The sequence below is a fragment of the Amblyraja radiata genome, chromosome 8, assembly GCF_010909765.2.
Source record: "Amblyraja radiata isolate CabotCenter1 chromosome 8, sAmbRad1.1.pri, whole genome shotgun sequence".
NCBI classification, from domain to species: domain Eukaryota; kingdom Metazoa; phylum Chordata; class Chondrichthyes; order Rajiformes; family Rajidae; genus Amblyraja; species Amblyraja radiata.
The window spans coordinates 46,545,816-46,561,973 of record NC_045963.1 but is presented as its reverse complement, the minus strand read 5'-3'; the positions used below and the strand labels follow the sequence as shown (position 1 = coordinate 46,561,973).

At 46.5% G+C, this 16,158-nt stretch overlaps 1 protein-coding gene across 3 annotated transcripts in view; it reads right to left on the bottom strand.

The window, feature by feature from the left end:
- abhd12 (abhydrolase domain containing 12, lysophospholipase) overlaps positions 1-16,158 on the bottom strand; it is a 103,148-nt gene that overhangs the window by 24,413 nt on the left and 62,577 nt on the right. For all 3 annotated transcript variants that reach the window (XM_033025809.1, XM_033025810.1, XM_033025808.1), the window contains one exon: positions 6,156-6,285. In XM_033025809.1, the coding sequence (XP_032881700.1) occupies positions 6,156-6,285 (130 nt within the window). The remainder of the gene's footprint in view (positions 1-6,155; positions 6,286-16,158) is intronic.

Genomic DNA, 16,158 nt, shown 5'->3' with positions numbered 1-16,158 from the left:
GCATGATTTCCCCTTCATAAATCCATGCTGACTTTGACTGATCCTGTCACTGCTTTCCAAATGCGCTGCTATAATATCTTTAACAACCGACTCAAGCAGCTTCCCCACTACCGATGTAAGGCTAACTGGTCTATAATTGCCCGTTTTCTCTCTCCCTCCTTTCTTAAAAAGTGGAATGACATTGGCTACCCTTCAGTCCACAGGCACTGATCCAGAGTCGAGAGAATATTGGAAAAGGATCAGCAATGCATCCACGATTTCTAGGGTCACCTCCTTGAATACTCTGGGATGCAGACCATCAGGCCCTGGAGATTTATCTGCCTTCAGTCCCAATAGTTTACCCAACACCACCATTTCCTGACTAATGTGGATTCACTTCAGTTCCTCCCTCCCACTAGATCCGCGGTCCCAAGTATTTCTGGGAGATTGTTTGTGTCTTCCTCAGTGAAGGCAGAACCAAAGTATTTGTTTATCCGTTCTGCCATTTTTTTGTTTCCTATTATAAATTCACCTGTCTCTGATTGTAAGGGATCTGCATCTGTCTTCACTAATCTTTTCCTTTTTATATATCTGAAGAAGCTTTTAGAGTCAGTTTTTATATTCCCCACAAGCTTTCTTTCATGCTCTTTCCCCCCCCCCCCCTTTTAATTAACCCCTGTCCTCCTCTGTCGAGTTCTAAATTTTTCCCAGTCCTCCGGTTTGCTGCTTCCTGTGGCCAATTTACATGTCTTTTCCATGGATTTAACACTATCCTTGATTTCCCTCGTTAGCCACGGATGAGCCGCCTTCCCGTTTTAATTTTTTCGCCAGAGAGGGTTGAACAATTTTTGTTCTTTAAATATTTGCCATTGCATCTCTACCGTCAACACTTTAAGCATAATTTGCCAGTCTATCCTAGCCAATTCCCATCTCATACCTTCAAAGTCTCCTTTCTTTAAGTTCAGGACCCTAATCTCTGAATACCCAGTCTAGGATGGCCTGTCCTCTATGTGGTTCTTCTACATATTGGTTTAAAAAACCATCCAGTATACATTCCAGGAAATCCTCCTCCTCAGTGCTGCTACCAATTTGGTTGGCCCAATCTATATATAGATTAAAGTCACTCATGATAACTGCTGTACCTTTGCTACACGCATCCCTAATTTCTTGCTTGATGCTATCCCCAACCTCCCTACTGCTGCTTGGTGGTCTGTATACAACTCCAACAAGCGTTTTCTGCCCTTGGCTATTCTGCTGTTCTACCCATACCGATTCTACAGCATCCAAGCTAATGTCTCTCCTTGCTGTAGCATTAATCACCTCTTTAATCAGCAATGCCACCCCACCTCCCCTTCCTTTCTGTCCATCCTTCCTGAATATCGAATGCCCCTGCATGTTTAGCTCCCAGCCTTGGTCACCCTGGAGCCATATCTCCATAATTCTAACTATATCATATTCCTTAACTACTAACTGCACATTCAATTAATCCACCTTATTACGAATGCTCCTCACAATAAGGCACAAGGCTTTCAGGTTAGTTTTTCTTATCTCCCTTCTACCTTTTGCTTGTCCTCCTTTCATGTCCTTTTATGTTCCTCTGTCTCCTTGCATTGGTTCCCATCCCCCTGCCCGGTGAGTTTAAACGTGACCTTTCCTACTCTCTTTCCCGTTAACTGCACGCATATGCTTCCACGATGTTGACTCCACCCCCCAACTGTTTAGTTTAAAGCCACCCATGTAGGACTAGCAAACCTGCCTGTCAGAATGTCGGTCCCCTTCCAATTAAGGTGCAACCCGTCCCTTTTGTACAGGTCATCCCTTCCCCAGAAGAGATTCCAGTGATCTAGAAATCTAGATTCCCTATTTCAATGTTTCTACCCTCACTCGCACGAGGTACTGGAAGCAACCCAGAGATAACCACCCTAGAAGTCCTGCTTTTCAGCCTCCTACCTAGTTCTCTATACTCATGTTGCAGAACCTCCTTCCTCTTCTTACCCACATAATTTGTGCCTACATGCACAACTACTTCTGGCTGTTCACCTTCCCTCATGATGATGTTCTTAAGTCGGTCTGAGACATCTTGGACCCTGTCATCAGGGAAGCAACACACCTTCCTCGAGTCTCGCCTGTCACCACAGAATCTCCTGTCCGCACCTCTGACAAAGGAGTCCCCCACCACTATGGCTCTGCCTGACGTCGATCCCGCCGGTCGAGCCTCAGCGGCAGGTTTCCAGTCACAGACCTGTCCGCCGCACAATCTGGGCACAATCCTTGACTAGAAACTTAATTGGAGATTCGGAGGCTTCAACTGCGGGTTTGGCGGACGGCGGCACCGGGAGCCCGCGGGTCCCTGCTGGGTGACCGCTTTTCGGGGCTTCCGCAACGGCGACTTCTCCCGCCCGAGTTGCGAGGTTGAAGAGCACCTGAGCGGGGCCTTACATCATCGCCCCGCGCGGCTTGGAATGGCCGCGGGACTTTGCGAGCGCACGCCGGGGGCTCTAACACCAAGACCCGGTGCGCGACCTTGCATCACCCGGCGTGGCTTTAATGGCCGCCGGGACAATCGCCATCGCCAGCCGGGGGCTTTGACTTTGACTCTGACATCGGGGGGGAGAGTGCAGTGGAGAGATAAGTTTTTTTTTGCCTTCCATCACAACGATGTGATGGATGTTTGTGTAAACTGTGTTGTGTCTCGGGTCTTTTTGTTTTGTAATGTATGGCTGCAGAAACGACATTTCGTTTGGACCTCAAGGGGTCCAAATGACAATAAATTGAATTGTATTGTATTGTATTAGAGCAGGCAACCAAATACTGCATCTACAAGTACACGTCAGAGGCTGGATATTGTTCCCTAGAACAATGTTCACCTCCGACTCCTTAAAGCCAGTGCAACATCTGTAAAGCACAGGTAATAACGCAATGGAACACTTGCGTTAGCATGTACACAACTGGTGCAACCCCAGTAGTTTGACATTGTCCCGCAGAGAACAATGAAGGCGAGGCAGATATACCTTCACTACTAATACATGACTGTGCCATCCACAATCCAACCTGCCTCTCCTAAAATCAAGACTTTTACTACAAGATCAAGGGTAGCAGAGTCACAGTAACACTGTCACCTGCAAACTCCCCTCTAAATCACACGCCTCTGCAGTGTGGCCATTATTTCATTGGTGCCTTGTTAACACCTTAGAAATACGTCCCAGGACAACAGCAGATCAAGGCAGTGACTCAGAGCCACAACTTCTCAAGGGCACCTCGGGATGAGCAATCAATGTTACTGCTGCTGGCCCGATGTGCTACTAATGTCTTTGACGGATGGATTAGGCACTGATACCCTGCAGTTTGACAACTGTCCAAGTGTACTGAACTCTTTGAACCCATGAGGCAACACCAAGAAGGACAAAGATATTTAGTTGTAGGCATAGGGCACAGTCACCTAAATGTTACACATCATCCCAAAATGAATGCACATTGGCAACCCTCACTCTGAGACAAGCGGGCCAATGGGACTAGCTTAGCTGGGACATGTTGGTCAGCACAGAGGAGTTGGGCCGAAGGGACTGTTTCCATCCTATACGTCTCTATCACTATTATCATTAAACCCTAGAAAGTCCTACACAACAATTCTGTTAGGGCATTAGCACTACACAAAGCACAGTGCTTCAAGAAGGGACTTCATAATCCAAAGAAAGAAAACAGGGATTTGCATACCATAAATGCTGGCATGGCCAAGGATGTATACATGACCCAAAAAAATATTTTATAAACACTGCATGTGAATTCTCCTGCTTCATGCAGATAAAAGAAATGCATAGACACTTTAGTAAGTGAACTAAGTTTTTACGCTGCTGTTTATAGTTAAACACACTCTAATGATGCATATACAAATACAAAAAAAAAATTAAGTTACTTTTGTATTGTGGCAAAAACACAACCTTTGTCAGCATGCATCATTGGAGCTGATCTTCCATGGCAATCTCGATCAAACTTCTACAGGTGTATAGCGGAGAGCACGCTGACTGACTGCATCACGGTGACTTGGTAACTCGAAAGACCAGGAAAGAAAAAGGCTGCAGAGTGGTGGACAATTCTCAGTCCATCACAGGTACTAACCTCTCCACCATTGAAAGGATCTACAGGAGGCGTTCCTTGTAGTTAAAGCCCTCCATTCCAGGCAACGTCCTTGAGAACCTCCTCTGCGCTCTTTCTAGCTTTATTACATCCTTTTTCTGGTGTAATGAGCAAAAGTGTACACGATATCCCAAGACAAGACAAAAGGTGCTGGAGTAACTCAGCGGGTCAGGCAGCCTCCCCCAATATTCCAAGTATTGTTTAACCAAATCTCTGGTATAGTTGTAAATGTGAAGCACTAACACTTACACTCAATACCCCTGCCTAAGCAGCCAATACCTTTATCACAGGTACACAAAAAAGCTGGAGAAACTCAGCGGGTGCAGCAGCATCTATGGAGCGATGGAAATAGGCATTGCCAATACCTTTATCACTACCCTATCCATCTGTGTCACATTTCCAGGGAGTTTTGTAGATGTACCCAAGGTCCAATATCCCTCCCTGTGACTTTACATCACACTCCTCGTCTCTCCTTATCTGACACCCTTTAGACTCCTTTTCATCGCTAGACTTTTGAGTTTCTGCCTTACAGCGAATGCAGCGCAGGGGTCCTGGGTTCGATCCCGACCACGGGTGCTGTCTGTACGGGCTTCAAGTCAAGTTTATTTGTCACATACACATACAAGATGTGCAGTGAAATAAAAAAGTGACTTTGTACGTTCTCCCCGTGACCTGCGTGGATTTTCTCCAAGATCTTCGGTTTCCTCCCACACTCCAAAGACGTACAGGTTTGTAGGTTAAATGGCTTGGTAAATGTTAAAAAAAATTGTCCTTAGTGTGTGTAGGATAGCGTTAATGTACGGACATCACTGGTCAGCACGGACCCGGTGGGCCGAAGGGCCTGATTCCACAGATGTTGCATGACGCCCCAAGCTCCTCCGGCACTTTGTGTTTTGCTCAAGATTCCAGCATCTGCAGTTCCTTGTATCTTCATTCATACACACGACACACAACAATGCTCCAAACACCAATCCATACTGTACTCCACGGGTTACACACCTCTAGTCAGAAAAACATCCACACACTACTGTTCTCTGCCTCCTGTCACAACTTTTAGATCCAGTTTCCCAAGGTATCTTGGATCCCATATGTCCTAACATTTTTTAACATTGTCAAGGTGGGAGTGGTGTGGGGAAGAGAGACGCTCAATGGAGGTGGATGTATTTAAAGTAAAATAAATTATTTCTGCATAAACAGCATTGAATACCATGTACATAAAACAGTATAGGAACAGGCCCTTCGGCCCACTATGTCTGTTCCAATTATGTTGCCAGGATAAACTAATCCCAGCTGCCTGCATGTGATCCATTTCCCACCATGTACTCCCTTATCTCTCCGCAGGGCTATCTTCTGTTTGCAGGTTCCTCTCGGGTCATGGGACAAAATCAAAACATCTTGAAGTAGATAACGACTGCTAATCATTTGCTACCAACAACTCAACTAGACATTACAGTGGTTAGAAATTTCCCTTGGATTTTCAGAAGAAGTGGCTGTTGCTACATCTTCAAAATCAATAGCATTTCTTTTATATGGTACTGGTGTTGTTTACAGCCATTCTTGGTATCATGTTTGATACAAACATTGTGGGCTGATTCCTGTGCTGTGCAAACATTCCTGTGCTGTACTGTTCTATATTCCAAGTATTAGCTTAGTTTTGTTTAGTTTAGAGATACAGCACGGAAACAGGTCTACCGGGTCAACGATCCCCATACACTAGCACTATCCTACACACTAGGGAAAATTTACAATCTTTATCAAAGCCAATTTACTTACAAACCTGTACGTCTTTGGAGTGTGGAAGGAAACCAGAGAAAACCCACACGATCACAGGGAGAATGTACAAACTCCGTACAGATAGCACCCATAGTCAGGATCAAACCCGGGAGCTGGCGCTGTAAGGCAGCAATTCTACCTCTGTGTCACCATGCCATTTCTCTTCAATATATTATTTAAGTACTTCGGTAACAGTGCACAGCAAACTATAAAAATAGAAATAAATAAACGGTCATTTAATAAAACAAAGTCTGTTTCAAGCCACTTACCCCGTGCCCAGCGAGTGGCCCCAGATGTAGATGGAGTTCTTCCCACACCTCTCTTTCAGCCAACTGTAGATGTAGATTGCATCTGTGGTCATCCCCCTCTCGGAAGGGGCTCCTTCAGAGTCTCCCCATCCTGAAGACAAGTTGCAGACCAACATTAACATGCATCCAATTTGGCATTGCTTCTCAAGCATAACAAATTTAACTTTACAATGGAAAGCAAGCAACTAACTTGCAAGATATTCCAGGTAATAGAGGCTTTCTAGGTAGCGATTTTTGTTCCAAATTGTTGAAACTACTATTTAGATGGCAGACAGCACTAATAGAGCAAAATATGTTTCAGAAATGGTACTTTTTGGAAGGCATAAAACAGCACGCAGACTATATAATAATTCATACATACACAAAATAAATTATAACTAGATAGGGGGCGCCGTCCTGTGTGGTATGGCTGCCCAGCCTGCAGCTGTCTGTTTTTCATATTTTTTCTTATTTTTAGTTAGTTGAGTGTTTTGTTGTTAGGAGTTCTAGCCTTTTTTATGTGGGGGGGTGGGAAGGGGGAAACTACCTTTCAGGGTCCCTACCTGGTCGGAGAGGCAGCTTTTCTCTGGGCTGCACCGTCGACCCGTCCTCGCGGCCTACCAGCGGGCCTGGAGCGGCGTTTCCTGAGGGGACCACCCAGTACCTCGGCTTCGGCAGCGGCGCAGCGCTGGAGCGCTATCGCGGAGCAGAGCGGGCGATGCCTTGCCCGGGTCACCGCGCTGGAGCTCCGGTGAGCTGAAGACCGCCGAGTAAAACATCGCGGAGCTGCGGGACTGTGGAGCGGCCAGCTGCGGGCGGCGGCGTTGGACTTTACACCGGGAGTCTGGGATCTCGCGACGAGATCGCCAGTAGTGGAGCTCCATCCGGCGCGGCCTTGTTGGCTTCGGAAGCCGCGGTCTCCGGTAAGGGAAGCGGCCGTTCCAGGGTTCCCACGCCGCTGAGAAGATTCTCCTGACGCCGGAGTACAATCACCCGGCGAGAACGGCCTGGAACATCGAGCCTCCGTAGCGGCGACTGTGGAGGCCTCAATAGGCCCGACTATGGGTGGACATGGGATGGGACTGGACTTTGTGCCTTCCCTCATAATGGGAACCATTGTGGGGGGAAGTTTTTTATGTTAAAGTTCTTTATTATTATTATGTTTGTATTCTTTTTTATGTGCTGCACTGGCAACAAATTCCACCAGCCTGGCTGTGTGGTCATTAAAATACAAATACAAAAAATAACTCTGGTGATGTTTAAACGACTCCAAACTCTCATAGTCTCTTGGTTGGTTTGAAATTTTTAAATCTAATAATTTTTGTCTTTAAAATATTCAGGCAGGTAAGACTAGCATAGCTAGGGCATCCTGGTCGACATGGATGAGTTGGGACGAGGGACCTGATTCCGTGCTGTATGACTCTATGGCACTCAGGAACTAAGCAACATAATCCACTTATTCATTATCTCTCGGTGAAGAAATTGCTTGTGGCACAGATGTAAATGGTTAAGCCTGAGACGGTGACCCAAGTTCTCTCAATGTATGTTGAATGACTCTCAATGACTGTAGAATTACAGTCATACAGCACAGACACAGGGCCTTTGGCCCAAATCGTCCATGCCAACCAAGCTAGCACATTTCCCCACGTTTGGCCCTTTTTAAACCTTTACTATCCATGTACCTCTCCAAACATCCTTTAAATTTTATTGTCGCTCAAACATAGAAAGCATACTGTCGGGTTGCATCACAGCTTGATTTTGGAGCAGCTCTGCCCAAGACCAAAGACATTTCAGAGACTTCCTGCAGTGGCCTTAAACACATCTCGACCCTTAGTTCTTCCACTCCTCCAGCCGGCACATTCAATGAATCATCCTCTACTGTCGAAGACATCTCCAACACAATACTGTATCCAAGCTCCATATGGGTGGTTACAGTGGCACAGCTGGTAGAACCGATGCCTCACATCACCGGAGACCGGGGCTCAATCCTGCCTCGGGTGTTATCTGTGTGGAGTTTGCATGGTCTCCATATGATCTTGTGGTTTTCCTCTAGGTGCTTCGGTTTCCTCCCACATCACAAAGATGTGTAGGTTTGAATGGGTCAGCATGGACTTGGTGGGCTATTGCCACGTGGTATTTTTAAACTCAAGTAAACTTGTCTTTCCTGCCACTCCCTAACAGAATTGCAAAAGGGCAATCCACTTCATGACACTCTGGTTCACTCCTTAATCCCGACCCATTCCCCCTTCTCACAACGTCTTCCCATGCAACCACAGGAAATGCCCTTACACTCACTCCTTTCACAAATATTTTGCCCCAAATGTTTTCTAAGTGAAATAGAGGTTTACTTGTATTCCTAACTTACTTGCACTCTGCTAGCTTTTTAGACTAGATGACCTAAGCTATAGGGAGAGGTTGGGCAGGCTAGGACTTTATTCGGTGCGCAGGAGGATGAGGGGTGATCTTATCGAGGTGTATAAAATCATGAGGGGAATAGATAGAGTGAATACACAGAGTCTTTTATCCAAAATTGGGGAATCAAGAACCGGAAGATGGGTTTAAGGTGAGATGGGAAAGATTTAATAGGAACCTGAGGGGCAACTTTTTCCACACAGGTAAAAGCATCAAGCTGCCAGAGGAGGTTGTTGAGGCAGGTACATAACAACATTTAAATAGATATATGGATTGGAAAGGTTTAGGGGGATATGTGTAAAATGCTGGTAAATTGGCAAATGGGACTAGCTTAGATGGAGCACCTTGTTCGACTTGGACGGGTTGGGCTGAAGGGCTGTTTCTGTGCTGTATGACTCAATAGAAAAATATTCTGGCAAATAATAACGCAATCAGGCTTATCCTTCGCAGTGAGGACTGATTCATCTCGCCTTCAGATTAAATCAGCATTGTCATTATGTACAAAAGTGGATCATGCAAATTAAAAATAAAGTATGTGGCAGCCTCTGGCTCAGTGCCCACACTGTCATTCTTTCTGCACTTGTACAATTACAAAGCACTTGGCCATTCAGCACTTCATCTGCTGTCTCATCAGTGAAATCAATCACATTTACCTTCACTGCACAAGGGTCAGAGAATGGGCAAACATCAGCAAAATCACCTGCTATATGTAAGTCGGCTGAACTGTTCATTGCATAACATTAAGAATAACTGAGTGAAGCTTCTGCTTGCAATAGCATTGCAACTCTGACAAAAATCCAGGAATATTAACAGCAGTTATGCCAAGTGTCCATATTTATCTCACGATTTTTCATGCTGGTTGTATATTCAGTTCCTCTCAGACCACAACCTGCCCTCAAAATTGGCCTCTCTCCCAAATCAAATTGTGAGAGTGCACTAGCTATCCTTTTTGCTGTTTAACACACCGGAACACAGAACAGTACAGTAATAGGCCCTTCGGCCCAGTGCCCGTGCCAAACATAATGCCAAATTGAACTAATCTCCTCTGCCTGCACATAATCTATATCCCTCCATATCCATCTGCTTGTCGAAAATCTCTCTAACACCACTATCTGGCACCAAAACAATAACATCAACAGAATCATTGCTGCAAGATCAGCACCAAGGCTGTCAAAGACGCCACAAAGCATGCACCACCAGACTCAGGAACAGATTCTTCCCCTCCGTTATCAAGCTTCTGAATAGCGACTTCAAGATGGCGGCGCTGGCTTAACAGCTGCGGCCCACCTGCAGTCCGTCTGTTTTTTTTTTTTCTTTCGTTTTGTTCCTTGTCATGTTTTAGTTAATTTTGTTTTATTAAGTTGTGTATGTGTGTGGGTGGGGTGGGAGAAACATGCCTTGGTCTCTTCCTTCGGGGGATGCGACTTTTTCTTCGGTCGTATTCCCCGTCTCCGTCTGCGCCGAGGCCTAATGGCGGAGCTGGCGGCATCGGAGCTGTAGCAGCAACAGCAGCAGCAGCGGAGACCTGACTCGGCCCCGAAGCTGTAGCGGCGGCAGCAGCAGCAGCGGAGACCCGGCTCGGCACCGAAGCTGTAGCGGCGGCAGCAGCAGCAGCGGAGACCCGGCTCGGCACCAAAGCTGTGGCGGCGGCAGCAGCAGCAGCGGAGACCTGACTCGGCCCCGAATGTGTAGCGGCGGCAGCAGCAGCAGCGGAGACCCGGCTCGGCACCGAAGCTGTAGCGGCGGCAGCAGCAGCAGCGGAGACCCGGCTCAGCCCTGGAGCTGTAGAGGCGGCAGCAGCAGCAGCGGAGACCCGGCTCGGCACCGAAGCTGTAGCGGCGGCAGCAGCAGCATCGGAGACCCGGCTCAGCCCCGAAGCTGTAGCGGCGGCAGCAGCAGCAGCGGAGACCCGGCTCGGCACCGAAGCTGTAGCGGCGGCAGCAGCAGCAGCGGAGACCCGGCTCGGCACCGAAGCTGTGGCGGCGGCAGCAGCAGCAGCGGCGGAGACCCGACTCGGCCCTGGAGTTGTGGCGGAGGCAGCAACCACCCGCGGAGTTTGAACCGTCGCCTCGGCGCAGAGGGAGAACAAAGAGGGAAGAGACAGAGACTCTAAGATTTTGCCTTCCACCACAGTGAGGAGGTGTTTGGTGAACTCACTGTGGTGGATGTTAAATTTGTGTTGATTGTGTGTTTTTGCCATTTTTTAAATTATATGTATGACTGCAGGGAAACAAAATTTCGTTCAGACCGAAAGGTCTGAATGACAATAAAACTAATCGAATCGAATCGAATCGAATCGAATCGAATAGTCCTTCCATAAGCTAGGGTACTGTCGATTCACCCATAATCCATTGCAGGCATTGCACTTTGTCTCTGGAACTGACACGCTACAATGCTGACAACTATATTCTGCACTCTGTATCTTCCCCTTTGCCCCACCTATTGTACTTGAGTTTGACACGATTGCATCTATGTATGGTATTATCTGATCTGAGTGGATAGCATACAAAACAAAGCTACTCGCTGTACCTCAGTATACGTGACAATAATAAACCTGAACCACCGGTAGTTTCTCAGCTAGTGCCTGCTGACTGGCATCCTAAAGACCCACAAAATGTCTACAGGTGACGTGTAAATGTCTCATAATTGGCATCAGCGAAGAGGGGCTTGGCTACTCCACCCAGAACAACTAGAAAATCAGTGAAACACAAAGTGCTGGAGGAACTCAGCAAGACAGGCAGCATCTGTGAAGGGAATGGACAGTTGACGGTTCAGGACAGGACTCTTCTTCAGTCTGTCCATTCCGTCATGGATGCTGACTATTGAGTTACTCCAGCACTTTGTGTTTTGCATAAGATTCCAGCACCTGTAGCTCCTTGCATGACCATATAATTGTCCACATCCTTAACTCAACTTTTCTCACTGAGATATTGCACCTCAGCTTGGGGGGGGAAATTATTTTTTAGAACTAATGGGATATTGTTCTACCTATGACCATTCCATGCCAGCCTCAATCATCAAGTTGTAGTAGGCAGTTAATGCTGAGGATTAAACATAGAAACATAGAAAATAGGTGCAGGAGGAGGCCATTTGGCCCTTCGAGCCAGCACTGCCATTCATTGTGATCATGGCTGATCGTCCGCAATCAATAACCCGTGCCTGCCTTCTCCCCATATCCCTTGATTCCACTAGCCCCTAGAGCTCTATCTAACTCTCTTAAACCCATCCAGTGATTTGGCCTCCACTGCCCTCTGTGGCAGGGAATTCCACAAATTCACAACTCTCTGGGTGAAAACGTTTTTTCTCACCTTTGTCTTAAATGGCCTCCTCTTTATTCTTAGACTGCTCCCCCTGGTTCCAGGGAACATTTTTCCTGCATCTAGCTTGTCCAGTCCTTTTATAATTTTATATGTTTCTGTAAGAAACATGTCCCGTTGAAGGTATAGTTTGTAGTGGGCTTTTAAATGTGTATGTGTGGGGGGTGGGGGGTAGGTGGGGGAAACTTTTAAATCTCTTCCCTGCACTGAGACCCGACCTTTTTCTCTGTCGGGTCTCCGTTGTCGTTGTGGCCTAGCACCGTGCAGTGGCCTCCAACCGGAACGACCTGGGGGCTCAAGTCACGGAGCCTGCGGAGCTGCGGACCTAACATTGTGGAGCTGGCCAGCTTCGGAGCGTGGAGAGTTCGGAGTGTGGAGAGCTGCGGTGGCACGCGGCTGCGACCCGATGGTGACACCGGGAGCTCGCGGGTCCCCGGTGGGAGACTGCTTTGCGGGGCACCGGCAACGGCGACTTCTCCCGCTTCAATTGCGGGGTTGAGAGTGACCTGGAGCGGGGCCTTACATCGCCCGGCGCGGCTTTAAATTGCCGCGGACTTGCTAGCGCCCGCCGGGGGCTCCAACATCAAGACCCGGAGCAGGGCCTTACATCACCCGGCGTGGCTTTAAATGGCCGCGGACTTGCTAGCGCCCGCCGGGGGCTTTGACTTTGACATCGGGAGAAGAATGGAGAGCAGGGGAGAGACAAGACTTTGCCTTCCATCACAGTGAGGAGGAGATTCACTGTGATGGATGTTTGTGTAAATTGTGTTGGTGTGTGTCTTGGTTCTTTTCTTGTATGGCTGCAGAAACCAAATTTCGTTTGAACCTCATGTGAGGTTCAAATGACAAATAAATGGTATTGTATTGTATTGTATTGTATTGTAAGATAACCCCTCATCCTTCTAAACTCCAGTGAATAGAAGCCTAGTCTTTTCAATCTTTCCTCATATGACAGTCCCGCCATCCCAGGGATCAATCTTGTGAACCTACCCTCACTGCCTCAATCACAAGGCTGTCCTTCCTCAAATTAGGAGACCAAAACTGTACACAATACTCTAGATCTGGTCTTACCAGAGCCCTATACAACTGCAGAAGAACCTCTCTATTCCTATACTGAAATCCTCTTGTTATGAAGGCCAACATTCCATTAGCTTTCTTCACTGCCTGCTGTACCTGTAAGCCAACTTTCAGTGACCGGTGTACAAGGACACCCAGGTCTCGCTGTACCTCCCCCTTACCTAACCTAACCCCATTGAGATAATAATCTGCCCCCTTGTTTTTTGCCACCAAAGTGGATAACCTCACATTTATCTATATTATACTGCATCTGCCACGCATCTGGCCACTCACTCAACCTGTCCAGGTCACCCTGCAACCTCCTAACATCCTCTTCACAGTTCACACTGCCACCCAGCTTTGTGTCATCCGCAAACTTGCTAGTGTTGCTCCTAATTTCCTCTTCCAAATCATTACATAAACTCAAAGGCTGAGCTCCAAGTGCATGCCATTGTTGAAACGAGGAAATGTAGATGCTGGTTTACAAAAAAATGCTGGCTAACCCATTGAGTTGCTCCAGCACTTTGTGTCTTTTTTTCCCAATCAATTGTTGACTTGTTCTCAAAAATATACAATACGGTTTACTATTATACACCAATTACACAGTTCATTGATTTTTCTTTTGATAAGTCATCATGAGTGGGTTTTAGAAGCATACTAATGGGTGGAAGACAGGACAGCTATGTTTAGTAACATACCTTAAAGAACCAAGATAAGAACATGAAATACACCAATCATTGTATTTTAGTGAAAAGAAAGAAACTTTCTATCACACTGCCCAACTCTCTAGTTCCTGTTGGCATTTACAACCATAAAACTACATTTGATCAAAGAAATTAACTCCAAATGATCATGAAAATATTAATCAAATATGAGGTACACCATCAGGCTTTTAATTCTTATATTAAGTGTTCTACGATTATTGCAATTTTTGGTACACAATTTTCTTATTTCTTAATTAATTCCTGCAGAATAACCATCTTTTACATTTGTATAGCATGGAAACAGGGTCCTCGGCCCAACTACTTCATGTCGACCAAGATGCCTATCTAAGCTAGTGCTATTTGCCCATGTTTTAATCCTAGACAAACTAAACTGGCAAAAGTAGTTCAGAATGCGAAATATTTACATATTCCGGTAGACATTTCCCTCATGAATTCAAAAATTTCATCTGAAAATGTTGTTAATTATTTCCTGAGTTTTTAACTAAAATTGTTTTAAAATATAACTGCTGCACAAAGCTTTGATGCTCACGACCAGCTGTGCAGACCAGGTTGAAGGCCGTTACCACGTGATCAAGTCGTCCGCTGGGCTTCTTGAAGTTCAACAACATGGCGGCAGCCGTTATTGCAGAAAGAACGAGAAAGTTCTGGTCACCGGAGGTCACCGGTGTTCTTGAAGTTCAACAACATGGCGGCGGCGGTCGTTAACGCAGCGCGACCGTGGGGAAGCGCAGTTGAAAAGTCGCCGTTGTGCCTGTCACAGGGAACGACCTCCTCTCCGTCTCCCCTGCCCGATCATCTGTCACGCTGGTGAGTGTGCTGCCGGCCCTCCGCTGTTTTTCACAGTACTCAGAGCGCTGCGGACCTGTACCTCTTTTCAAGAAGGGCTGCAGGGAAAATGTTAGGAACTATAGGCCGGTGAGCTTAACATCTGTAGTTGGTAAGTTACTGGAGAGTATTCGGAGGGATAGGATATACAGGCATTTGGATGGGCAAGGGCTGATTAGGGATAGTCAGCATGGTTTTGTACGTGGGAGGTCATGTCTCATAAACCTGATTGATATTTTTGAAGACGTGACCAAAAAGTTTGATGAGGGCAGAGCTGTAGATGTTGTGTGCATGGACTTCAGTAAGGCACTCGACAAGATTCCGCATAGTAGGTTGTTCTGGAAGGTTAGATCGCATGGGATCCAAGGAGCGATAGCTGAATGGAGAGCAAATTGGCTGCATGGAAGAAAGCAGAAGGTAATAGTGGAAGGTTGCTTCTCAGACTGGATGCATGTGGTGTGTCTCAGGGTTAGGTGTTGGGCCAATTACTGTTTGTCACCTACATCAATTATTTGGATGAAAACATACAGGGCATGATTAGCAAGTTTACTGATGAAACAAAAGTTAGTGGTATTGCAGATAGTGAAGATGGTTGTGAATGATTGCAGCAGGATCTGGATAGATTGGCCAGGTGGGCGGAGGAATGGTTGATGGAATTTAATACAAAGAAGTGTGAGATGTTGCATTTTGGGACATCGAACAAGGACAGGACCTACACAGTAAATAGTAGGCCTCTGGGTAGTGTTGTAGACCAGAGAGATCTAGGAGTACAGGTGCATGGTTCCTTGAAGGTCGAGTCGCAGATAGATAAGGTGGTCAAATAGGCTTTTGGCACTTAGTATAGAAGTTGGATGGTCATGTTGTATAAGACGTTGGTGAAACAGCATTTAGAATATTGTGTTCAGTTCTGGGCACCATGTTATAGGAAAGATATTGTCAAGCTTGGAAGGGTTCAGAAAAGATTTACGAGGATGTTGCCAGGACTAGAGGGTGTGAGCTATATAGAGAGGTTAAGTAGGCTGGGTCTCTATTCCATGGAGCACAGGAGGATGAGGGGATATTTTATAGAGGTACTCAAAATCATGAGAGGAATAGATATTTTGCCCAGTCGGGGAATCAAGGACCAGAGGACATAGGTTCAAGGTAAAGGGGAAAAGATCTAATAGGAATCTGAGAGGTAACTTTTTCACACAAAGGGTGGTGGGTCTATGGAACAAGATGCCAGAGGATACAGTTGAGGCTGGGACAATCCCATAGTTTAAGAAACAGTTTGACAGGTACATGGATAGGACACGTTTAGAGGGATATGGACCAAGCGCAGGCAAGTGGGACTTGTGTACCTGGGACATTGTTGGCTGGTGTGCGGTAGTTGGGCCAAAGGGCCCGTTTCCACACTGTATCACTCTATGACTAAGAGGCCCTTCAGTCCAACTCATCCATGCCGTCCAAGATGCCCCATCTAAAATAGTCCCATTTGGCTCATATCCCTCCAAACCTTTCCTATCCATGTACCTGTCCAAGTGTCTTTTACATGTTGTTGAAGTACCTACTTAAACTACCTCTTCTGGCAACTCGTTCCATAAACCCACCTGAGTGAAAAAGTTGCCCCTTACATTCTATTCAATCTTCCCCCTTTCATCGGATGCCCTC